Source organism: Pyxicephalus adspersus, chromosome 2 (genome assembly GCF_032062135.1).
Source record: "Pyxicephalus adspersus chromosome 2, UCB_Pads_2.0, whole genome shotgun sequence".
Lineage (NCBI taxonomy): Eukaryota > Metazoa > Chordata > Amphibia > Anura > Pyxicephalidae > Pyxicephalus > Pyxicephalus adspersus.
Genome location: NC_092859.1, coordinates 64,015,337 through 64,041,507, shown reverse-complemented (window position 1 = coordinate 64,041,507; position 26,171 = coordinate 64,015,337). Strand labels below are relative to the sequence as shown.

At 35.6% G+C, this 26,171-nt stretch overlaps 1 protein-coding gene across 3 annotated transcripts in view; it reads right to left on the bottom strand.

Moving 5' to 3' along the window:
• The window catches only part of ARHGAP26 (Rho GTPase activating protein 26), a 405,537-nt gene that overhangs the window by 91,298 nt on the left and 288,068 nt on the right, over window positions 1-26,171 (bottom strand). For 2 of the 3 annotated variants that reach the window (XM_072400904.1, XM_072400903.1), the window contains one exon: window positions 18,170-18,308. In XM_072400904.1, the coding sequence (XP_072257005.1) occupies window positions 18,170-18,308 (139 nt within the window). Of the gene's footprint in view, window positions 1-4,112; window positions 4,225-18,169; window positions 18,309-26,171 lie in introns of all 3 variants that reach the window. The other variant, XR_011919418.1, reaches the window with a different exon arrangement.

Below are 26,171 nucleotides of genomic sequence, written 5' to 3'. Positions count from 1 at the left end.
CCCACCCAAAAGTTTGCCGACCCCTGGTCTAAGGTTATTAGTGGTGTACCCCAGGGTTCAGTTTTGGGACCTTTACTGTTTAACATCTTTATAAATGACAAACAATAAAATAAGCATCCCCTCTGATTACTCGATGTCACATCCCATATTTTTTCTAAGAACAATAATCAAAAATTGGAAAGAGGAAGGGACTTTATAGGCCTAATTGTTCCCATATTTTAATGACTAGTGCTATACAACAAAAAACTGATTTACCATTCATATTCTGTTCTAAAAACAACTTCAATAAAATATTATTTAAAAGATTTTTTCACAGACTTGTATTTGTGTTATCTTGATTACATTGACAAATTAGATTTTTCCTCGAGGGGTTTGGTGTTTGTTGTAAACCAGCCAGTTTTCTCTTCATTAGAAAATCAAGTGTCTTATTTCCTTGCACTAACCTGTGTAATGCATATGCGTGCTTCTCCTCCGAAGCCGGCAAGTGGAATACTGCCGGCATTCTCTCCCTTATGTGTTTTTCTCGTTGCACGTCGGTGTCCCCCCCGTGGAGGAGGCGGATTCCTTTCTAAAATTCCCCACTTATCAAGTAGAAAAACAAACAAAAAGTTCACTACCAGTATATATAAGAAGCAGCCATCATATATCAGAACACTGCCAATTCTCTTTACAATATCTCATAAATATCAGTTTAATATACTTGTTTCTAAATTTCACATAGGTCAAAGTTTATTATCCATTTGTCATTGACTGAGATAGTGGATCATTTTGGGGAACAAAAACATGATTGCATTATGATGAATGTCTCGGCCACGCTTTCACCATCCATAAGGCACAGGTGTGGCACGAGAATATTGATTTAATGCTACTTAATGTTTATAGAAAGGGTTTAAAAGACAGACATTCATTTATTCCTGGATACTTATTTGCTTTTAAATCGAATATCCACTTTGTTTCTTTTTGCAATATCATTTTGTCAAAGTTTCCTCCCCTAGGGTCTGAGAAGATTCTTTCCAATGCTATAAATCGCAACTCATTAAGATTAAATTTGTGGTCAATGCCTATAAGCTCAGTGGTGTGATCAGTTTCCCATTTATGATCTTGTAAATGTGTTCATAAATTCTTCTTTGGAAGGAACGCTTTGTTTTTCCAAACTAAAGCTGTCAACAATTGCAGAAGGCCATATATATGACCCCTTCAGTATAATAGTCCATGGTTCCATTGAGTTTTCTCCTTATATTGACAGGTGGTTGAAAACTGTCATTTTCACTGTGTATCCATGAGCAATGTGTGCATCTCCCACATGGATATGTTCTCACTTTTAGAGTGTATTTTAAGTGGTTCTCTTCCTTAAAGTGATAATGGTGTGACTTATGATTTTTTTTTTTTAATTAAGCAGTGGCAGATTGGTAGAAGCTTCCTGTGGAAACTTCAGAGAAAAAATATCCTAATGGGATTGAATATGGACTGATTAGAAACGATATAGCTCTTTGTTATGCTTGCTGGTATGTTTTATATCTATAAGAGGAATTGGAAAGTATGGTATGTTCATGTAAACTGGAAGATATGGTTGTTTCTAATTAAAAATAAACAAGACTTATCAGTGAATAAATAGTTAATATTGAAAAAATCTTTATGAATATATCATATATAATAGAACCAGTGGCTATTTTTGTTTTCTATATATCACTGAAATGGAGAAATATGATCATGAATTAGAGGTTTACTTATCACTAGTGGCATATATGGATGATGGGATCATTAAGTGATTGAATATATAGCATGACACCTATGACACCTGAATCGCAAATAATTAATTAATTGATTGTGTTACTAATAAATTGGAATTATGAAATAAATTTTGTTTAACCTCCTTGCCGTTAGGCCCGACCTTCGTTCGGGCAAAAAAAAATTGCAAGGATGGTTAACCCCGAGATTTTTTCCATCCTTACTTACCTGGTCCCCCAGTGCTCATCCAGAAAGTCTTATTTTGTATTGGATTGGATACAAACTCCCGTATCCAATCAAATACAAAATAATTCAAAACAAACTCCAATAAATACAGAATCAAAGTCTACAATTTAAAAAAAAAATTTCATGAAAAACAGTGGATCACTTTTGGTACAGAAATCTAGACCTCAGTGTAACGCTCAGGTGGTTAATAGCAATGTATCACACAATAATGTAGAAGCCTACTAGTAAATGAATGTAGAAATATGAAGTATTTATTGTGTTAAAAGGGTCTTCAAAGCCAAAGCCAAATACTAAGAGCTGCCTGTGGATGCATGTCACACGTGTTTTTTCCCCTTCTCCCCCTCTGTGTATACTGGAGTATCCAGAAAGGGGCTTGACTCCATTGAACGAAACGGATATGTAAGAAAACAATGAATATAAAAAGCTGATTTGTATACTAATGAGGATGTATATATTTTGTATGATTCTAATTGAGTATCATTGTATTTGTAGAACAGACTTTATGTTCCTCCTGAGGAAGTGACCAAAGTCACCAAACCCGTTGAGGAAAAGTCTGATATGTCAATGTAATCAAGATAACACAAATACAAGTCTGTAAAAAAATCTTTTAAATATTATTTTATTAAAGTTGTTTTTAGACAACAGAATATGAATGTAAATCATTTTTTGTTGTATAGCACTAGTCAGTAAAATAGAAGGATCAATTATGCCTTTAAAATCCCTTCCTTTTTCCAATTTTTGATTAATTTATCTTTATAAATGATATACAGTTTGGGATTAAAAGTACCATTTCAGTGTTTGCATATGACACCAAACTATGGAATTAAGACCATACAGGATGTCCATAATCTACAAGCAGACCTGGATGTATGGTTTGATTGGGCAGGCAAGTGGGAAATGATATTTATGATAATTAAATGTAAAGCTATGCACTTGGGGGCTTACAACATGTATGCTTCATACTGTCTAGGGGGAATACATTTAGGGGAGTCAGAAATGGAAAGGGATCTGGGGGTTCTGGTGGATCATAGACTTAATAACAGCATACAATGCCAAGCTGCAATATCTAAAGCTAGCAAAGTACTTTTTTTTTGTATTAAAAGAGGAATAGACTGCAGAGATCGAGACATAATCCTTCCCCTGTACAAAGTATTGGTCAGGCCACATCTGGAATATGCAGTCCAGTTTTAGGCACCAGTTCACAAATAGGACATTGTGGAATTGGAGAGACTGCAGAGAAGGGCAACTAAACTAACATGGATGGTATGGAGGAGCTCAGCTATGAAGAGAGATTAGCTGAACTGAATCTATTCTCCCTTGTAAAGAGACGTTTAAGGGGGGATATGATCACCCTGTATGAATATATGAACGGTCCATATAGAAAACTCTCCACCATTATGCACTTTGAGATCATTACAAAGAACAAGAGGGCACTCTTTGTGTCACGAGGAAAAGAAGTTTAAGCTCCAGATAAGGAAAGGATTCTTCACTGTAAGGTCTGTGAAAATGTGGAACGGCTCCCTCAAGAAGTAGTTTCAGCAACTACTATAGATTGCTTTAAGAAAAAGCTGGATGTTTTTCTAGAAGCACAGAACATAACTGGGTATTAAGGGTTTAAAGTAAAAATAACAGTGACTGTTGATGCAGGGAACATCCGATTGCCTCATGGAATCAGGAAGTAATTTTTTTCCCCTGGTAAAGCATATTGTACCAGGATTTTTTTTTGCCTTTCTCTGGACTAACTATGTAATTTAGGGTTTTATATCTGGGATATGTTTTTTTCCCTAGTAGTTGAACTTAATGGACTTATGGCTTTTTACAACCTAACCTACTATGTAGTAATATGGTATAACACCGTATGCATTATGTGTAGGTGTCATGTATACAACAACTAAGGTAAATATCTATTTTGAAGATGAAAGCAAATAAGAGTCACAGTAAAAACAAACAACTTTAGGCTTTGAGTTGGATGTATATTGAAGGTCCAGTGGAAAAGGATTGGTTCTGTGCTGTACCTAAAGTAAGGTTATTCATAAATTTATGATTATTTAGGGGTTGGGTAAACTAGTAATAGTATATGGGTCAAAAAAATTACTTCCATAATATATTATTCATATAATGTAGGGTTTGGAACTTACTTGTCCCAAAGGTTTTAGCCCAGTTTTCTCAGATATTGTAGTCAGAGAGAGAAAAAAGGAGGTTTTTCTTATTGCAGGCCAGCAATTCTGGATAGGGAGGACCCTATAAGGTCTGATATAAAATAGTGATAGATTAGTGAAGGATTTGATTTTAAAATTAGGATGACAGTTTTGTAAATTTTAAACTTAGGTATCACATGAATAATAAAAGTAATCAGTTGAATATCTCTAATTATATTAGGATATTAAAAAGCAATGTAGGTATAGGGATAAGTATCAGTCTTGAATATATAAGGGTTAGCAATATAGCTTACCTTGTATTCACATGTATTCTCCTGTATAGCATATCATACTCATCTATGTACTGATTACAATCCTGCTGTTATGTTGCTATTCTCTGTTTGTCCACACACATCGACACCTGGTTACTGTTTACCATCACTTCTCTACCTCCCCTTCCCTCATCTCCCCATCCTGTTCCTAAGGAAACCCGCTTCTGCTTATCCTTTCATACATCATCCATCACTCATTTCCATATCATTCCTCCTTCCCTCCTCCTCCTCAGCACTGTCACAGCACTATTTAGGCGGTCCACGATCTCACAGGCAGCTGCTACTGGTTTGGCTGCAAATAACGACCAGGAAGCTTCCATCTCCTCATCCTCAGATATGAACCATTATTACCATTAGGAGGTTTATTGCTAACCCATAAATATTTAGGACTGATACTTACCCTTATACCTAGATAAATGAAGACAGAAAAGCTGTTTTTTTGGCAATTAAGTAGTGTATTCAGTGAATTATATTCAAATTCATAAAAAACACAATTCATCAATAATAACATGAAGAAACAAATTATTGAATGGTCTCTTCCCAATTAGCTAGCAGTGGGGTATGAGACCTGTAGACTAGACATGTAAATCCCTGGCTTCTCTAGTAAGAGTTGTAGGCGGTAGAATAGTGGTAACGTCGCGTTTCGCCAAATGGCTTCCTCAGGGGATCTGCGAGCCGCATTACTTGACTGTACATAGAAGTAACATGCAAAAATATATTGCATAGGATATTGCAGAATAGAGTGGTCCCCTTGTCATATATATAACGACTCAAAAAGTAAAAACCTGATGATCATGATTATTGATCATAGCCAAAGTATGAAATTTATTTTTACCATAATCATTTTAGTTGTTAATTTTTACACATCAAATTGGTGGTATAATGTTGTAAATAACAGTACTGAATGCTACTCTACCATCCCATGATTTGAATGAACATGATATAAATTTCTTTATAGTCAAATGATTAACAGTCTAAGATTGAAGAAGAATTGTTCGACCCAAGATGATTATCAAAAGGAAGTCAAAGCTTTACAATCATGACTTTTGGAAAGAGGTTATTCCAAAAAGATCCTGAAAATGGCAAATCAGAAGGCTGATAAAGACTCGAGACAACAGACAAATCAAACAAAATGCTATTGACAAAAATACTCAAACCAGAATAATTACGAGATTTAACTCCCAACACAAGCAACTTTGGATGATATGTCAGAAACATTGGAATAATCCTTAGTGACGATCCCTCTTTGTGGAAATTTGTAGAAGAAAAACCCCAATTTGTGTTCAAAAAGTCTCCATCACTTAGGGCCCAACTGCCACTTCCAAGCGACTCAACCACCTAATGAAGTCAAAGGCACTTTCAGATCTGGACACTGTGCTCAGTGCCGCTGGGTACAGGAAGGCATCTGTACACTACTCCCAAACGGCAAAGTACATCTCCCCAATCACGGTATCTGCTGCACTACCCAGGGAGTTATATATCTCATTGTATGTTAATGCGGTTCTTTTTATATCAGAAAAACTAAACGTGCCTTTAACCTCCTGGGCGGTTCATTTCTGTTTGGATTTATATACCTAAAAGTGGTACATTATATTATAACAGTATGAGTATAATAAAGTTTGAAACACAAAATCATGTCACAAAAAATTACATTTAAAAAATTGTAATGTACTGCTTTTAGTCAGAATATTAAATATGCAATACAACATATTGAATGCAATACAAAATAATTTGAAATTCCTGCCGCGTCCCTAGCGAGGGCTGTACCAACATCACCGGGAACTACCGGGGAACGTCAGCGCACTCACCAGGGGACAGATCAAGGAAAAGGATGCAGACAGAGTATAGCAGGACACTGGAGGACGCTGATGGGACCAGGTGTTTTTTTTTTTTTACTTTTTTAACTACCCTGAGTGTGACTCAGGGTTACCTCTTTTAGCTTGTTTTTTTTTACCTCGAGTCATACTGGGGCTTACCGCTGGGGAGGGTAAAAAGAGAATCTTTGAACACTAAACTGGTACAGGTTGAGTGCAAATGGATTTCCAACCTTCATGCAACTAAACAGCCAGGACTTATTGACATGATTAGCTTCAAACCCTTTCTATTAAATACCTAAAATTCCATTATGAGCATTACTATCCTATTTTTACTATTCCTACATTCATGATGTTTACCCTAAACAACATATACATGTCAGATAACAGTTGTCACCATATTTGTAAAATTAGCTTATGATAATTACTTACTACTTTTAATTTTTAGAATTTACAATTGTCACAACTTTTACAGTCAAAATGTAAAAATGCGGTAAATATCAGCAATCACATGTCCTAATGTTGTATTACTCTAACAACTTCTTATACGCTTCAAAATCAACCGTGTTGATCAACCGTCACCCTGTGATACCACATTTTTTTTTAAACTTTTTTATTGAATTTTTATTATTTTTATTGAATTTTAACAGAATACAACAAAAAGAGTAAGTAACAAACATAAAGAAAAGAAAGAATAAAAAAAAAACAACACCATAAAATACAATGGCATATCAAACACATATCAATACTGAAAACAGTTAGAATATCGATAGCCTATACAATATTGCTATATGTTCATTTACATATTGGAGGTAGAAATTTTCCCAATATTTACAATTAGCATAAAATTTATGGTGGATAAATCTACTGTACGCTAATGCACGTTCATAATGGTAGTTTGAATGGATCTTCTGCATTACATCAGACATATTATGTGGCGTGGAGTGGTTCCATCCAGTAACTATGGAAAGTCCTGCTGCAATAAAAAAGGGGTTTCCTACAACTCGATATATATGTGGGAATCTGTCTTTTCCCAGATTAAGTAATGCTAATGCCCCATTAGGACTAGTCAGTCATCCTGTTAACATAAATATTAATACAAAAATGGAGTTCCAGAAGCTATGTAGATTTTTACATTCCCAGAACATATGTACATAGGTGCCCAACGCACCACATTTCCTCCAGCATAAAGGAGAATATTCTGAAATGAACTTAGAAAGCCTATGTGGCATTCTATACCAACGGAATAAAATTTTTTGGTAGTTTTCCCAGTGGGAAATACATTTAGAAGCCGTAGAACTAGAGCAAAATGCAATTTTGAGAGAGCATATAGAAAAAATGTGCAGTCTCATCCAATTACTTTTATTCTGAATTAAATTGTAATATAAGGAAATACCTCCTTTACATAGATTAGTATTTTGACTTCTTTTCCAAAAAATTGGGGGCACAGAAACTATTCTGGTCGAAAGTGAGTTATATAAATGAGTTATTTGTAACATTCTATACTTGTTCAGAAAAGTATGAAATATCGGTAAATCCGTAATATATTGATAACCCAGTTTATACTGGGTACGGACTGTAAGTTTAAGTGTGGTATAAGGATTTCAAAAAGTTGCAATGGAACTGGAATTGAAATTAATTCCATATCTATACATTTTGCACTTCTAAGTTTTTTCCATGCGTATAACATGACATCAATAGGAGGTAAATGCAAAGATAGTCCAATAGTCGAACAGGAATCTGCCAATAAAAAAGCCAAATAATTACCTTTTGGAATATATGTTTTTTCAATATCCAACCATCTTTTATTTACCTCAGGTATTATACATAGCTCCAGCTGATACATCAATGACGCCAGATAATAATCCATTAAAAAAGGCACACCTATTCCACCAACCTTTTTTGAACAAAATAAGAAAAAGCGAGATAAACGGGATTTCCTACTATTCCATATAAACTTATGTACTATAGATTGCAAAGAGGATATATGTCCCAACCACGACAATTCTGTCTTTGAAAGACTGCTAATATCTTTTTGTACTGATGCCATCAACGGTATAAAATTACATTTAGCCATGTTGGCTATCGGACATATCAAGTGAATACCCAGATATAAGATACTATCATTGGACCACACAAAAGGGAAGTCTCTAGATAATTGTACCTGTACACCTACATGCAAAAGGTACACCTACATGCAAAATATTACACTTAGAATAATTAATTTTGTAATAGCTGACAGATCCAAAGACCCCAAATACTTGCAATAAAGCTGCCATTGAAATCTGTGGATCCATTAATGTAAGAATCACATTGTCAGCAAATAATCCTATAATATGTGAACATTTGTATACCTTTGATCTTTTGGTTGTCTCTAATAGCCTGCGCAAAAGGTTCCATAATTAATGTGAAAAGAATAGGGGATAGGGGACAACCTTGGCGAGTTGCATTAGTTATACTAAAAGAGGAAGACAACATATTCGATATATATACCTGAGCAGAAGGATAAGTATATAGGGCCATGATGGCTGACAAGACTGTACCATGCAGAAATTTCTTAAGTACTGCACATAAATAACCCCTGTGCACCCTATCAAAAGCTTTTTCTGCATCAAGCGTGAGAAAGACTGACGGTTCACCAGAAATTTCTGCAATTTTAAGCAGATTAATCATACGTTGGCGTCAGAAGCTTGACGACCTTTAACAAATCCTTCTTGGTCACCATGAACCAAGTGGGGTATAAATTCTTAAAGTCGTAATGCAATAGGTTTAGCAAAAATTTTAAAGGTCCATATTTAAAAGTGATATAGGCCTAAAATTTTGAGGGTGAGATGGTGGTTTCCCCTCTTTTGGAATATTAACTATAATGGCCTTAAGCATCTCTGGAGGAAAGTGACCAACTGAAATTGCTTGGCTATAAACCGTGGCCAGATATGAAGATAACAAGGACCTATAAGTCTTTTAATATTCTGATGCAAAACCATCGAATCCTGGGGATTTATGCACAGGTAAACTTTGAATCACTTTCTCTATCTCTTGAGGAGAGATCGACCTGTTAAGGATATCAGTCTGTTTCTCCAAAAGTTTAGGTAAACTTATAGAATCCAAAAAGGAATCTAATAAACTTTGAGTAGGCTGGTTAATATGCCGATCATCTTTAAGATTATACAATTCTTGATAATATTCTCTAAATGCAATAGCCAAATCTAAATGATTAAACAACTGATTCTTAGATCTATGATGAAATATAATGGGTAACGTATGTCTCAATTGCTTAGATTTATTTTGGACGCTAATAGTTTACTTGCTCTATTACCTTGTGCATAGTAAATAGTTCTTGTACGTTGAAAAGCTCTTTCTTGCTTATCTATAAGCAGTAAACGCAATTCCTGTCTATATTTAAACAATTGCTGTGAAATAGAGGTTGTGATTGTGCTTTTTTGAATACTCTCTAACGCCCCAATTTTCTTTAGTAAATCACTTCAATGTTGCTTTCTCTTTTTACTCTCAACCGCTGAAAGTTGGATCAAAACTCCTCTAGCATAAGCCTTATGGGCACACCATAAAATAGAGGGATCAACTCCCGGTAATTCATTAAACTTAAAAAATTCTTTCAGTTTGTCCAAAATCACACATTTTGTAGTAGTATGCGCAAACAACGTTGTGTTATTCCTCCAAAGATAGGAGCTAAATCTCCTGATATTTCCATGAATGTGAAAAGTCACAGGCGCATGGTCGGACCATGTTATATTATGGATAGAAGAAGATGTCACTTGCTGTAAAGTCAATTTGTCAACCAAAAACAAATCAATACGTAAATAGGACTGATGCGGAGCCGAAAAAAAAGTAAAGTCTTTCTCAGATGAGTGAAGACATTGCCAAACATCAAAAAGTTCCTCTTTTCGCAAGAATGGAGTCAATGTTGGTCTTGTATATTTCTTAATGTTGGAAGAATCTAATGAGGCGTTAGGAATACAGTTGAAATCTCCACATTTTATGATCCCTCACTTCCAATCACTTTGTTCAGGAATTTTAATGAATATACATTCGGAGCATATAAAGTTACTAGTGTTCTAGTAATATTATTAAGTTTAGCCACCAGAATTATTTAACGTCCCTCTGGATCTATTTCCATTTTTATAGGGGAAAAAGCTATGTTGGAGCTTATTGCTATTGTTACTCCTTTTTTCTTTTTTATGGATGTTGAGTTAAAAACATGAGGGAAATCCCTATGAAAAAAATAAGGCAAATTATTAGTTTTAAATTGTGTCTCTTGAATGCACAAAATGTTTGATTTATTTCTTATTTCTCTATTTTCATTATCCTGACATAACGCGCATACCCTATTATGCTAATTATCTTTATAACCCTATTTGTCCACTCAATCAGCCCACCTTGAATCATCGTTCAATATTACAACCTCATACTGCTGCCCTTCTGACATCTAGCCATCTGTACTTTCTATGTCTTATGGCATCCTTCCTACCATCATTACTCTCCATGCCCCCTGCTTCTCTGCAAGCACCATTTATTCAACATATTCCACTCTTTTCCTGCTCCTACGAATACAGTGTTTTTTTCTACACACCCTATAGTCAGATCACAAACTCAAGTAGTGCCATTCACTCAACACACCCCCGTTCTTCCCTCCACCCCAGTACAACTATGTTCCCCTCCATCCAATCTACAGTCCGAGAATCGCCCACCATTTGCCTATGCACTGCCCCACTCTACCATGGGCAGGTTCGGGTGAAAGTATATTCAATTTACTGACTGCACACGTTCAATTTCCCCGCACATGCGCAGTACATATTTCCAGACGCCAAATGATTCACCTTATAAGGGCGGGCTATTCAGTCCCCCAGTTCTCATCCAAGAGACCAAATATGCAACTTCCTGTGCCTAATCAACTCGTCCTGCTTTCTCAATGAGGTATGCCTCATTCAATTTTCTTTTGTGCGATACCTTACCATAACTTATCTCTTTAATAAGACTCTGCCTTTTCATCATAATCAGACTTTATATTACAAGTAACAATTAGACTCTTAACACCTGAATATAATGGAATTTGTACTACACATTTAGACTCTTGCAGTATTCCATTTCAATAAATAAAAAAAATGACTCTTTATAACCAATCATACACTTTTCTCATCATTTTAGCATAAACTTAAGAATTTATGCCTCCTTTTTACTGACCTGAAAATCTCTGCATTAATTATCTTTCCAGCCTTCTAAAAAGTGAGTACGAAGTTTTTTATTCTTGGTAGCATATTAACATATTGTACAATTTAGATATTAAATACCCTAAGAATCAAAAAACATTCTTTTTATGCTGTCAATCATTTGACTATAAAGAAATTTATACCATGTTCATTCAAATCATGGGATGGTACAGTAGCAATCAATACGGGTATTTACAATATTATACCACCAAATTTTTGTGTAAAAAAGTAACAACTAAAATGATTACGGTACAAATTAATTTCATACTTTGGCTATGACGAATTAAGTTTATAATCATCAGATTTTTACTTTTTCAGTCATATTTATGACACCAGACCATCTATTTTGCAATATCTTATGCATAATATTTTTGCATGATACTTTTATGTACAGCCAAGTAATGCGGCTCACAGATCCCCTGAGGTAGCCGTTTGGCGAAATACGTCAAGTTACGAGACGTTACCTCTATTCTACCGCCTACAGCTATTACTGGAGAAACCAGGGATTTTCATGTCTAGTCGACTGGTCTCATACCACATTGCTAGCTTATTGGGGAGAGACCATTGTATAATTTGTTTCTTCATGTTATTATTGAAAAAATGGGTTTTATATGAAGTTGAATATGATTCACTGACTACACTATTGAATTGCCAAAAAAAAAACAGCTTTTCTCTCCATTTATCTATGCTTTATATGCATTTAGCATATATGGGGCTGTCAAGAATTTAAACTTAACTATACAGTAGGAGGTTAGTAGATGCTCTTTTTCATTAGCTTTCTACTCTTTCTACTTTATACCTACATTGCTTTTTAATAGCCTAATATAGAGATATTCAACTGATTACTTTTAATATTCATTCATACCTAAATGTACAAATTTACAAAACTGTAATCCTAATTTTGAAATCAAACCCTTCACTAATCTAACAGTATTTTATATCAGACCTTAGGCTCCCCCCTATCGAGAATTACTGGCTTGGAATAGGAAAAACCTTTTTTTCTCTCTCTGACTGCAATATCTAAAAAAACTGGGCCAAAACCCTTGGGACAAGTAAGTTCCAAACCCTACATTATAAGATTAATATAATATGGAAATTACTTTGTATGACCCGTATACTATGACTAGTTTATCCAACCCCTACATAATCAAATTCCCTTACATTAGGTACAGCACAGAACCAATACTTTTCCACTGGACATTCCATATACATCCTACTATGATTTTTATTTGCTTTCATCTTCGAATCAGATATTTACATTAGTTATGTTATATATGACACCTACACATAATGCATACTGTGTTATACCATATTACTAGCTTTATACTTATTTCAATGAAAGCAGCCACTGCTTTTTTTTTTTTTATCAACAATTAAACATGTTTAAATCATTAAATGCTTACATGTTCATCAGGAAAAGTTATTACCACTAAATCAGTGAACAGGTGCACACCTGTGATACACAAGGTCATTTTGCAATTCTGTGGGACATTAGCAAGTTTTCCTGGTTGGACTGGTTGGCAGTATATCTTGATTTACTGTATCTAGGAATAATACATATGATATATGTGTGTGTGACACTACCCAGCAGTGCGTGATTTAGGTTTATTTTTATTTTGAAACTTTTTAGTACAATAATTATTAGTATTGGAACTCATTGTGTATTTTTGGTTAAGATTTTTTTTAAATGTTTGAGACACAGAATAACATATTTTTTTTCAGTGAAGCCTTAATTATTCCTATTTCAATCCCCCAGATTAGGTTTCTTACAATGACATCAGTAGTTTATATATACACACTTCAAAGGAATATTGATTTAACTGTCCGAGAATTCGGTGTCACATGACATCATGAGGACTTATGGACTTTAACCACCTGAGCGATAACCCCGACCTTGGTTCGGGGTTAAAATAATTACACTTATCGATAACCCCGAACTTTTCTCACGGTATGAAAATACAGTGAGAAAAGTTCGGGTTTATCGATCACTTACCTGGTCCCACTGCGATCCAGCGTCGTCCTCCAGCCTCGATCCCCAGCGTCATCCTCCAGCGTCGGGTGCCCTCTCCGGGAAGAAGAAGCCGGCCGGCTTCTTCTCCCTCCTTAGCGTGTACGTCGGCGCGCGTACGATGACGTCGGCGCGTGTGCGGGAAATTCAAATTGAAAGTCATTCAAACACATTTTGTATTGGATTGAATACAAACTCCTGTATCCAATCCAATACAAAATAATTCAAAATAAATACAAAGTATGTAATTGGTAAATTCAAACTCTCATTGTGTATTGGATTGGATACAGGAGTTTGTATTCAATCCAATACAAAATGAGAGTTTGAATTTTGTTCACATTTTGTATTGGATTGAATACAAAGTCCTGTATCCAATCCAATACAAAATATTAGAAAATATATTTATGTGGTTTTGTCTATAGGTATGTGACGGACACTAGGGAGGTGTTTTAGAAAAATATATTACTATACAGTATACTGAATTATCGCATTTTCAGTATTTTTCATTTATTTATGTATTCTTGTTTAAGCTGATTTTTGTGTCTTTTATTTAATTTTATTAAAAGTATTTTTTTTTTTTTACATGATTGTGTGTTTCAAACATTTTTTAAATTCATGATATCTACTAGAACCCTGTTCGGACATATTTCTGTAAGTTACAGGTCTACAATTTAAAAAACAAAATTTCATGAAAAACAGTGTAACGCTTTTGGAACAGAAATCTAGACATCAGTGTAACGCCCAGGTGGTTAAAAAAGATGTTAATTTGCCTTTTTGTGTATTTGTAGAAAAACATTTTTTGGGCCAACAAAGCATATGTTATAAGTTTCTGCATACAGAAATTAAGAAGAGAAAAGTAAAACAAAATGGTGGAATGTCCTAGAAAAAAAATAAAGGAAAAATTTATTTTGTTAACCATAATAATTAGCTTTCATCAAGGTGACAAGGTGAATTGAAATACACTAATTTAGGACTTTGTAATGTTAATCTGGGTTTAAGTGTGTGGAATCTGCCAGAACAAAGACTGCATACAGACAAGGTCTGCTAAAATATGAGCCAGCCACTGCAAGATGTGAAGAAACCATTCGAGGGCAATGAAATTAAAGCTTTATGAAATCCAGGCTGCAGAATGTGCGATGTATTAAAAGAAGTTTTGATTAATTCAAGTTTTCACCAAGAGCCAAGAAATTGCCAAAATAGGCATACAACAAAACATTTTTTATAAATCTTTCCACCTCCTCCATAAAAAAAAAAATAAAAAATGTATAACAATGCCATATGTTCAGAAAAGGCCTTGGTTTTCATACCATCTCTCAGAATATGTTACAAAGTTGTAACGGTTAACACTTTATGTAAGAATAAATACAAATTATGCTGAAAAAGAACGCTGTTCCTTAGATATCTACACAGACATGTTGAACATAAGAGAATTACCTGAAACAGGCATTACATATATATTTTTGGGCAATGGCAGAATCCAGTATTTTAAAGAGTCAATTACAATGTGCATAAAATCGTAGGCTTAGGTCTCCTGAAACCCCCCAATAATCCTGCCATTCTGTCCCATTGTCACCCATATGCAGAGCAGTGCATAATACACTTAGGGTTATTTGTCTGCATTTGGGTGACCACCACCATGGGGGTCCGTTGTGCTGTATGCTGGAGGGTGCAATTAGTACTTTAGATGAGATTAATGGTGCAGTTGGGGAAAAGAAATATTGCTGTGGGGGGGAGGGGGGGTGGGATTTACAAGTTCTTTCTATCTTAGATTTAAACTTCACAGAATATATATATATATATATATATATATATATATATATATATATAGACATACTGTATATACAATCATGGACAAAATTATTGGCATCGCTTGATACAATTGGGAAATGTTGATTCAAACTAGTTTTTGGTTGTCTGTGTGTAAAACACTGTGAATGGGAGAAAAGAAAGAATAGCAATAATTGTCTGAGGATTTGAGAACAAAAATTATAGAAAAGCATGGACAATCCCAAAGCTACAAGTACATGTCCAGAAATAATAATGTTCCTGTGTCCACTGTTTGCAACATTGTAAAGTAGTTTACAGCCCATGGCACTGTAGCTAATCTTTCTGGATATGGACGAAAGAGAAAGATTGATGATATGTTACAATGAAGAATTGTTTGAATGGTGAATAAAGAGCATTGATTTAATTCTAAACAAATTCAAGCTGACCTGTAGGCACAAAGCCAAGTACAAGAATATCAGTTCGCACTATCCGTCAACATCTGAAAGAAAAGAGACGCTGTGGCAGAAAAAGCCAGGAGAACCCCACTGCTGACACAGAAACATAACCAAGCCAAACTGGAGTTTGCACACCTGTGGAAGCCACAATTCTTCTGGGAGAATGTCCTTTAGAAAGATAAGACACAAATGCAGCCTTTCTGTAGTGCACATAATTCGACATCATTCGACTGTATACAGTCAAAGAAAAGAAAACATTTCCTACAGTCAAACATGGAGGATGTTCACTGATGTTTTGGGGTTGCTTTGCTGCTTTAGGCACTGGTTGTCCTGACTGCATGTTATTATAAAACCTGAGGACTACCAAAGAATTCTGGGGGCAATGTAAGACCCAGTGTCAAAAGATGGGTCTCAGCCAGAGGCCATGGGTCTTACAGCAGGACAATGACCCAAAGCATACTTCAAAGAGCACCCAAAAATGGTTTAAGACAAAGCGTTGAACAATTCTGATGTGGCCAGCAATGAGTTCAGATCTAAATCCCATACAGCACCTGTGGAGAGACCTAAAAAGAGCAGTTGAGTGAAGGAACTCTTTAAATCTAGGAGTCCTTGAGCAGCCGGCAAGGTAAGAATGGTCCAAAATTTCAGTAGATATGTGAAAGACATTGATTGTTACAGAAAGCGAAATAACACCAGTTATTTCTTCTAAAGGGTGTGCTATGAAGTATTAAGTGAGTGGAAATAATTTTGTTCAGGCCATTTTTGACAATTTGTGTGGAGTGTCTCAGGTTTCTCTTTCTCTGCAGTGGTGCATTTTCTAACATAAATGCAAGGGTGTCAATATTTCTGGCCATGATTGTATGTATCGGTTTATATGCAAGAATATATAGTAATTACTATTTACAGTGATGAATTTGTTGGCTAAGTAGCTATCACAGTCAAACATAAGGACAATTTCATTACAACTTTTTTGAGTTTTTATGCATGAAGATTGTTTATTCTTCTTTTTTTTTCTTTGTTTATTATTTTGTTTGAGATTTATCCAAATACCCCACTTTTACCCACAATCCAAAAAGAGCCAGTTGCAGGGCCCAGGAGCCCCTCTGTACCCTTTTGGGTGGCAAATCCTGGCTCTCTCTATGAATATATAGTACAATTTAACTCAGATGGGATGTACGTGAGATCTAGAGAAAACAAATAGCTGCAGTGGAAGTGGAATAAATTTAGTTGTGACTGCATACAGAAATAATGTAACTAATGAATAATACAGTTTGGAATGTTTTTGTAAAAGAAATTTGATGCTTTAGGATGTGTTAAGATTGTGAACCAACTGTAAGGCTTAGTTTACAAGGACTTTTTCTTCAGCATTTATCTTGAGCGTTTAAAAGCCCATGTCTGACATTACTATAAATTCCAATAGGCTAGTCACACCAGAGAGTTTCTAAGGGGCACATTTCTGAGCATTTAGGAGGACTCTACTTGCTGCATTTTAATTTTTTTTTAAACTGGTTGTAAACTCCCATAAACTTTTCCATTGAAATCACTTGGAGCATTACAAGCATTTACAAGTGTTTTAAAGCAATTAAAAACAAATGAAAGGGTTTACATGAGTTTATAAGAGTTTTAAATACCTGCTTTAAAAGCCTAAAAACTCTTACAAACCCCCATAAAAGCAATACAGTCATTTTTAGGTTTGCGTGTATAAACTCGCATAAACTCATTCAAAAGTGGTATGGGCGTTAATAAGAGTTTAAAAACAGTCAGTGTAGACTAAACCTAAACCAGTCCTCTACTTACCTACCCCTTTCCCATGTGTCTAGCTCTCTTAGTTACACAGTGTGAGATGTAGATGGAAGGGATGAGGTCTTGCCCATAGTGCAACTTTGGAATTATAGTTACAATTTGCACATCAAATACACCTTGCCACAGATCACCGGCTTTAAAGAAATAAAAAAATTTTTTTGGCCATAGCAGTTAGCTTAATAAATATCTTCATAAACCAATCCTGAAGACTGGCCTTATGTAAATTGTTTTCTAGTTCCAACTATGATAAAAACAAAACAAAAAGCTACAAGCCGTCTACTATTACCCATAGTAGAAGACACCTCCTGTATGCAAACTGAGCACACAATGTCCCCGCAATACATGCTACTAGAGTGTACCACAGAGGGTAAATCGTCATGGACATAGGCCTAAGCCACTCCCTCTCCCTAAAGACCACTAGTAGCACATGACCCACCATTTTTAAAACACTGAAAAAGGCTGATCCAAGCAAAAGAAGTGAACATTGTGGCAGACTATTATAAAACATATAAGGCAAAACAAGACAAAACCACTAAATACCCGTTGCTGTGCTGTTTTAATATTACTGGATAAACATATTTAAGAAACCAGATAGTATCAAAAACCCCAAAAATCTGGGGTGTGGGGGAGTTACAAATAGCCAATACACCCACCTTTCTCTGGCAAATGTGTTGTGTGGAAAAGCGTTAAAGGCCTCTCGCTGCAGGAAGGGGGCTTTGAGTCAGTGCTTCTTTTACGAGACAAATGCAGCTGGGAGTTTGTTTGTGACATCTCTGGCACTGTGGAAAACATCTATAAATAAAATGAGATTTGAAAGGTCAGCTGTTTATAAAACACATTAGGGAAATGGAATAAAATGAAGTTAAAGCACATTGCATATAAAGTAAATTACCATTAACTCTGTCATCACCAATAAGTCAATACTGATATATAAAGTACAAAGAATTGAGAAAAAAATGACCTGCTTTTCTTTCACCACTAAACGTTTAGGTTGGTGCTCGTAATAATATAAAAGAGAGAATAAAATGTATGTTTTCCTCGAGTGATCTCCAACACTGTCCCTCAAAAAGATAGGGCTGATCAGAATATGGCTATAGTTCCTAAATTATTTTAGATCACCAAATCTGTTGCAGAACAGACCAGACCAAACCAGACCACCTAACTACCAAAAATTATGTAGTGCAGCATCTGTGGGTGTATGGTCAGAAGGACTAATACCAAATATCTGCAAAAGCTTTAAAAAAAAGTTTGTTAGATGAAACAATATATTTGTTTTAGTTCCTCAGACCTGCAAGGGCACAAATCAAACTTCTTCCTACAAAGACAATGTCTTAAATGTTTATTGACAAAAACATTCTAGTTTTGCAACCCATCTAAATGTTTTTAGGTTAAGTTGGTGAAGTTAATTTAATCTAACTTGTGGTTTCTGATAGCTGGATTAGGAGTCATGGGAACACACAATTTTGCCAACCAGTAGTGTTTACTGCACGGGTTTTTTCAGTACACACTTATCACAATTAAAAGTTTAATTTACCACACTTGAACAATGAATAGTTAGTGACCATTACTCTCATGCTAACATTATATACAAAAATTACAATACACTTTTTCAGGTAAAAAAATGAACACAGTGTTAACTCAGTTAGAAAGACCATTGTGTCTGATAGTGGTTCTGCCAGCTTTAAAATGTCACGTACCTTGCTAGACTTGCAAAAATGCTGTACTGATCATATATACAATACAATACAAAAAACATTAGTACTATAAAAACTTGTGATAAAGAGTCTGCAACGCCAAAAGAATGAACAGGAAAGCACTAACTATTATGTTAAAGAGTATGTATTATGTATAATGCCAATCTGAGTCAGGACTTCATTTCATATAACTGGAGATTAAATTTTTTTAGCATTGTTTAGATTTTTTTTCAATATTTTTTTCAATATGTGTTTAATCACAGATTTAAAACCTATAAATTTCACTAGCTGCTGTGTCAGTGCTATGACTTTACACTAAGAATATGATCAGGAGTTCATCCTATAGCAATATAATAATAACAATAACAAACACCTCTTAGTTTTATCAAAAATACGTTAAAAAAATAAAACAAAGATACACAGAGGCCTTCAAGTCAAATCAGCACTAGATCCAAAAACCACCAAACTGGTTTAGAACGAACTGGACAGAAGGGTTAAAAAAACATCTAAAAGTGCAACATATAACAATATTTCACATATAAACATACTTGACTTATAAACTAAAACAGAAACAGCTAAGTAGACAGAATACCCCTGGCCAAAACAAACAAATTGATTTACTAACCTTAAAATATGACACCATGGCAAAAACAGGCAAAGCAGCAGACCACAAGGTGGTCATCTTGCCTTAGAAAAGTCTTTTTTAAACAGAAAGTTTCCAGAAGACAGGTGTTTCGAAATTTGCTTTCCAAACTCATCTGGAATGGCAAAAACTTATAAGAATGAGAACAAGAAATGCTGTAACTGATAATCGAAAAACATAGGAGATGAAGAGAACTTGGATTTCTTTATAAAGTGGAGTGATGTAAACAGGAAGAAACCTGTGGGCCCCTGATACACCAACTGACCAACGGAATTTTTATTAGAGGTCGCCCTCACAGAAAAATGGCAACAAAAACATTTCTCAAACCGCGAATGTGCGGGGAGCCATGTGTCGCTCAAAGGGGAAGAAGCTTCCCCAAGAGTGACGTCATGATGCCAGAACCCATCCATTCTCCCATTGTAGGTCTGAGCCTGCCATGGGAGAGTGGGCAGATTGTGTCCAGAGAAAAAACCCGCCCACTGCCTTGAGTCTGCAATCCATACAGGTCGGTGGCTCTGGCTGGTGCACCCCTAAGCAGGGTCCTTCTCCTGACCGTGCTGGGGGGCGCACCAGCCAGAGCCGCAGACCAACCAAAATGCGGTTGTCGACGGCTGATCTAACCTATCGTCATGTCCTAACCTATCGTCATGTCCTAAAAATCGATGTAAAAGCCTATGACTGCCTGTTTAAAGCTGGACAAAAAACACATGAGAAAAGCATAATATATTTTTGCACACACACTAAGGGGTCTGTAATTATCCTCCTGAATGGTTCATTTCTGTCCGTTTTTAAAAGTGGTCTAAAAGCGTTACATTGTTTTTCATAAAAATTTACTTTACAGTACAATATAATAGTATGAGTATATTAACGTTTGAAAGACAAAATTATGTCAAAATAATAAACTATATAAATTAAAAATAATATTTAAAAAAAAAAAATATACTCATACTACTATATTATACTAAATAAATAAATGTTTATGAAAAACAATGTACCACTTTTACACATATAATTCCACTGTATTGCATTCAATACAGTTATTTTGTATTGAATGAAACACAAATAGATTTGAATTTCCTGCCCTGCCCAGGAAAGTCTGCACGCACCCACCTCACCAGGAACTCCCGGCGACTTATCAGGTGCAGAGAACCCCGGCCGGAGGTAGAAAGAAGACGTGAAGGACAATGGAGGACACCTGCGTATCAAGTAAGCGCTTTATTTACTATTGTTTTCCATAGGTTTACCTATCCTGAGTGTGACTCGGGGTTACCGCTTCCAGCATCTTTTTTCTACCCTGAGTCACATTCGGGGTTATTGCTGGGGAATTTAAAGCAGTAAATCTGACATTCCCTAATGGAACGTTCTCTAGGTTCCTAAGTTTCACTGATAATTGATTGTTCAGCAGCTCTGAACTTCTAGATGTACTTGTGCATTTATGAAGACAATTTTATTTTACTTAGATTCCTATTATTATTGGGAAGACATTAATGGATGTTTAAAAAAGTAGAATTAAATGTATTGTTAAAAGAGACATAGGTTGTAGTTGTTTTTAACCAGAAAATAAATGATCCCACAAGCTACATGGCACATACACACAAAACTAAATGAATCTAAATTTCGTAATAAACAGCTCTTAACAAATGGCAGATGTTATTCTAATTTGGGAGCTTTAATAATCTATTTAATTAGAGCAAAATATGCAAATCTCTGCACCTGAGCTACTTCAGCATAATGAACTCTGGCTTACTAGGCCTGCTTTTGAATTGTGAGTGATATAGGTCAGATGATATTGGATAGCACAGTCATTGGGCCTGATTTATTAAAGCTCTCCAAGGCTTGAGAGAAAACACTTTCTCCAGTGAAGCTGGGTGATCCAGCAAACCTGGAATGGATTTCTTCAACGTAAATTGCTATTTGCTAGCAAATGTTTTGAATCCTGGACCAGATCCATCCCAGGTTTGTTGGATCAACCAGATTCACTGGTGAAAGTGTATTCTCTCCAGCCTTGGAGAGCTTTATTAAATCAGGGCCATTGTGTCTGCCACTGGTAATATGTGGATTCAATCAGCAATGAACTAGTGTGCTTTGTGCATGATAATCCAGATGGCTGCTGCCTGCAGATGTCTTCTAAGTGTAAGAAGTTAATAGGCTTAAGGTGCGTACACACTTCCAATTTTTATCGTTCAAAACGAACGACGAACGATCGATTGGGCAAAAATCGTTCGTAAAAAAAGTAACCAACGACGCCGACGAACGAGGAAAGTCGTTGGAAACGAACGACCGGACCGGCGGATCGGATTGGACGACGATCGTTGAACATCGTTCGTGTGTACGGTCGTTCGTTGATCGTCCATGATCTGAGCATGCGTAATGAACGAACGTTCGTTCACTTTCCTGTCTGTCACATAGTTCCTCTATCGCTCAAACGATCGTATCTATTGTGTGTACAATATCTACGAACGATCGTGTCGTTATCTCTATGTGCAGGATCGGTGCTATACGATCGTTCATAGATATCGTGCAGGATCGTTCGTCGTTCGTTTTCCAACGATAATAATTGGAAGTGTGTACGTAGCTTTAAGTCCTAATTATCACACCTAAGCACTAAGGAAATAAGATACATTTTATCCAAACTGTGAGGACAGACCAGGGATACAACTTAAAGGCTCATGCCACCTTATGTAAAAGTAGTGTGTATAATATTTTGGCCCTGTAAGGTTATACTATTGGGTACACAAACCAGAATTTGTTTCTGTAAATTTAACTAAACACAATTGGCTTAATAACAAATACATAATTTTTTTCTTTTGAAGCCTAATTCATGTACCGGTCTACCCAAAAAGTGATTTTAAATACCTTGGTGGGGTATTAAGTCAGTAATTTGTGAAGTTATTGGTAGTCCAACAATAAGTTTTCTCAGTATTGTTTCCTATTGCCGCCCAATATGTCGGTTTAGGTGTATAAATATAAACATCTAATAAAATAAGAAAACCTTTTATAAATACAATGGCAGGTGTATTGTATTGCTTATTGATTATTGTCTAGTCTTTATATTACATTACAACAAGATTTCATTTAGCAATGGAACAGTCTTGCTAATTACAAAGCAACATTCTAAGTAATATATCAAAATTCTGGACTGCCTTCCAAATTTGAAAGACTGAAACAAGGAGGCTGAGTTGTTGCTGTTGATACTGTAAGATAAAGGCTTAAAAGAATTGCTAATATAATCAAAACTCAGTAGTTTGCAAGTCATGGCAATCAGTCTTGCTCGTCTTGGTTAAAACTCTGAAATATCAACAGCGATCCCGCAACATTTTTCATTAAACCATCAATGGCATGTCAATGGAAAAGAACATAGCACCATGTTGTTGCTTGTTCTCTCGCCACTTCAAAAAAAATAATTTAATAGGCTCTGTGTGTGTACGGTTCTCAATCATTCATGTGTCAATGGAAATTATCATAAAAGATTGGTTTCAGTGACAGAAATTGGATAGGTGTACATAGCCTAGGGAATGACTGAGGCCAAAGATTGCCATTTTCTTTAGCTTACCAGTTTTCTTTAGCTTATCAGTTAAGTAAATGGTATTTTTGTGTAAATGTGTTATTATAACAGTTGTAACACAGGGACAAAGTTTGATATATGTGCATATGTGTTACTGCGTAAAATTCAAGATTTACTGAGGTAAAACCAACAGAGATTTGTTGCAGGGAAACTTTAGCTTTCCCTGCAGGTTGATTAAAATTTCTGTTCTGGGGTTGGTTCTAGTGGGAATCTGCAAGAGTAAGGTGGGGCAAATTCCCCACTCCGAGTCTGACATTTTTCTGAGGCCTATATAGAACACCTGGTGCTAAGCAGCAGGGCCTGTAACTGTGTAAGTCAGAGTTTGCCTGTGAGAAGTAAAGTCTTGGTTTGGTAGTCGTCTAAAGTCGTTTGTTATTGATAGCTAGAAAGGCTATTTCTTTTGTCTTAAAGACTTTTTGTGTTGCCAAAACACCCCTGCGAGGGAAGACCGTTTTGTTTGTTTGCTTTTTGTCCCCAATAAATAGGGGAGACACTGATGCCTGGAGTTGCCTCATTACCAGCCTGCCATTTGGTGCTAACTTTCACTAAGTACCAGACCTAAATTGTATATATAGTGTATATTCAGTTTCCTTGGGGTTACTGCAAATGAATCTAGTATAGGCCGTGCTAGGCAATTGGAGAACCCTTTAAAATCTCATCATTCTAAGCTTTTTATGTCTGAACAATAAGCAATGCAATGGTGGCAGTGGTGAGATTTTGTCAGCTCAAGTGCTTCCATGCATACATAGACAAGAAGCAACATATAAAAAGTAACAAATATGAATGGATATGTAAATTTTGTGCTAACCTATGTTTTAATTAGTGTGCTCTTAAAAAATTAGGATACCTTGTGCTAACTTGCATATTTAGGCCATTATGTCTGTAAATATGATAAAGGGTAATTTCTTGTCTTTTAACAGTTATGTAGTTTCTATGCCTGTGTCACACACTGAGACATAGATTGTAGTGATCCAGCGTAATATAAATGTGTCCTGAAAAAACTGTTTCCTTTTCAAAACCTACTTTCAAAAGACTGTAAAAAAACAAAAACAAAAAAAAAAAACAAATAAAATGTAGAGCTTGACAAAAATGTGTTCTTGCAAGCCAATCTATTTAGCTCATGCTCCCAGGGAATCCTATACATCTTCCAATTGGATGATAAATAGAAGCAGAGAAGAAAACATATTTTTACACTAGCCTTATTCTGTTATTCTGGGTATTTTGGGAATGCAGAAAGACAATAAATCAACCTAATGTGTAAATTTTCCAAAGAGTTAGAGAATTTTGGCATCATATTCACTCACTAATATCAGTTACATCTATACCTATATCTTAACCTTTTGATGTGACCTTCACCAGAAGCATTTACTCACTCCACTAACAAGTCACTTTGTCTCTAAGTTGTTAGAGTAATCACTGCTCAATCCAAAATGTATCAAAAGAATCATGTGAAATTTATCAACCAGTGTTAAGGATTGTATGAAAAAATGTTTTTATGAATAATCAAATTTACATAAGATCTGCTCTTTGTCCAACAAAAACATAAATACAAAATACAAGTTGCCTGGCTGGAATAATCCAAGTCTTCATCTTTATTATCGTGTCCACGTCAGTGATTCAAAGCACTAAAGTCAAATGACAGCCAATTTACTAGCATTTCAGATAAAAATGTCACCAGCGGCATCTCCTGTGTTTTTCACATGATGGATTTCCTATAAAAACTGGAGTGGAATTAGGTGGAATTAATTGGAAATAAGTGGAATTAGAAAAAAACAATTGCGAAGAGTTACATGAGAAGACATGCATAGTTTCTTCTGCTAAATAAGGTTTTGCTCTTCCTAAATCAACACAGGATATAGCCCACTATATATCCAGAAACAAGGTGGAGGTGAACAGAAAAAAATGGTAGAAATACACACTGACAGAAAGCTAGAACTAGAGAAAATGCACAAACAGGAGAATACCATTTATTTACCGAACTGGCAACAAATACTGCAGGCTGAAGAATCAAAGCAAAGCTTATGGAGAATTGAAATTTTGTGAAAAATTGTATTTTTTAAAAAATATAATAGAATGTTAGCAAGTTCAATAACTAGCTCCAAGCTGTGTTTGGAAGTTTTAATAAAGCGAAATCGGACATACAGACAACTCCTAGATACAAACGGGGCTTCCCTGCTCGTTCTTGTGCAGGACAGAGGCTTGATGAGGGGGGGAGTTCAAATGACTTGCAGAAGTTTTTTGCTGTTCTGCAACCTCTTGTAATTTTTTAATGACCACGACAAACTCTGCAGTTCTTTATTTTTGCATATCAAAGCACAGCTTGCTCCAGAAGTTAATGAATGTCTAGGTTCCATACAGTTTTTTTTTCTTTGCTTTGTTTGTGATTTAACTCACAGTGAGGGTTTTACATACCCTCTGACACCACGCTGCCTAATAATATGGTGAGACAAACATTTGTCCTAATTGCATTTATTAAAATATTGTACCTGTTCCGACATATATACAAATTCAACTTAAGAACAAACTTACAGTCACTAGCTCGTATGTAACCCGGGGACTACCTACCTGTACTCCATTTCAAATTCCTAACAGTAAAAGTTCCAAAGCAGACACCACAAGGTGTCACTCATATTTTATCAAAAACCTTATTTGATTTTGTAATTGGAGCCTGACTTTTCCGGTCTTCAAGGCTAGGCCCTGGTAATGCCTCTTCCCTACCTAATGAGACTGACTACAAATAAGTAATTATCAAT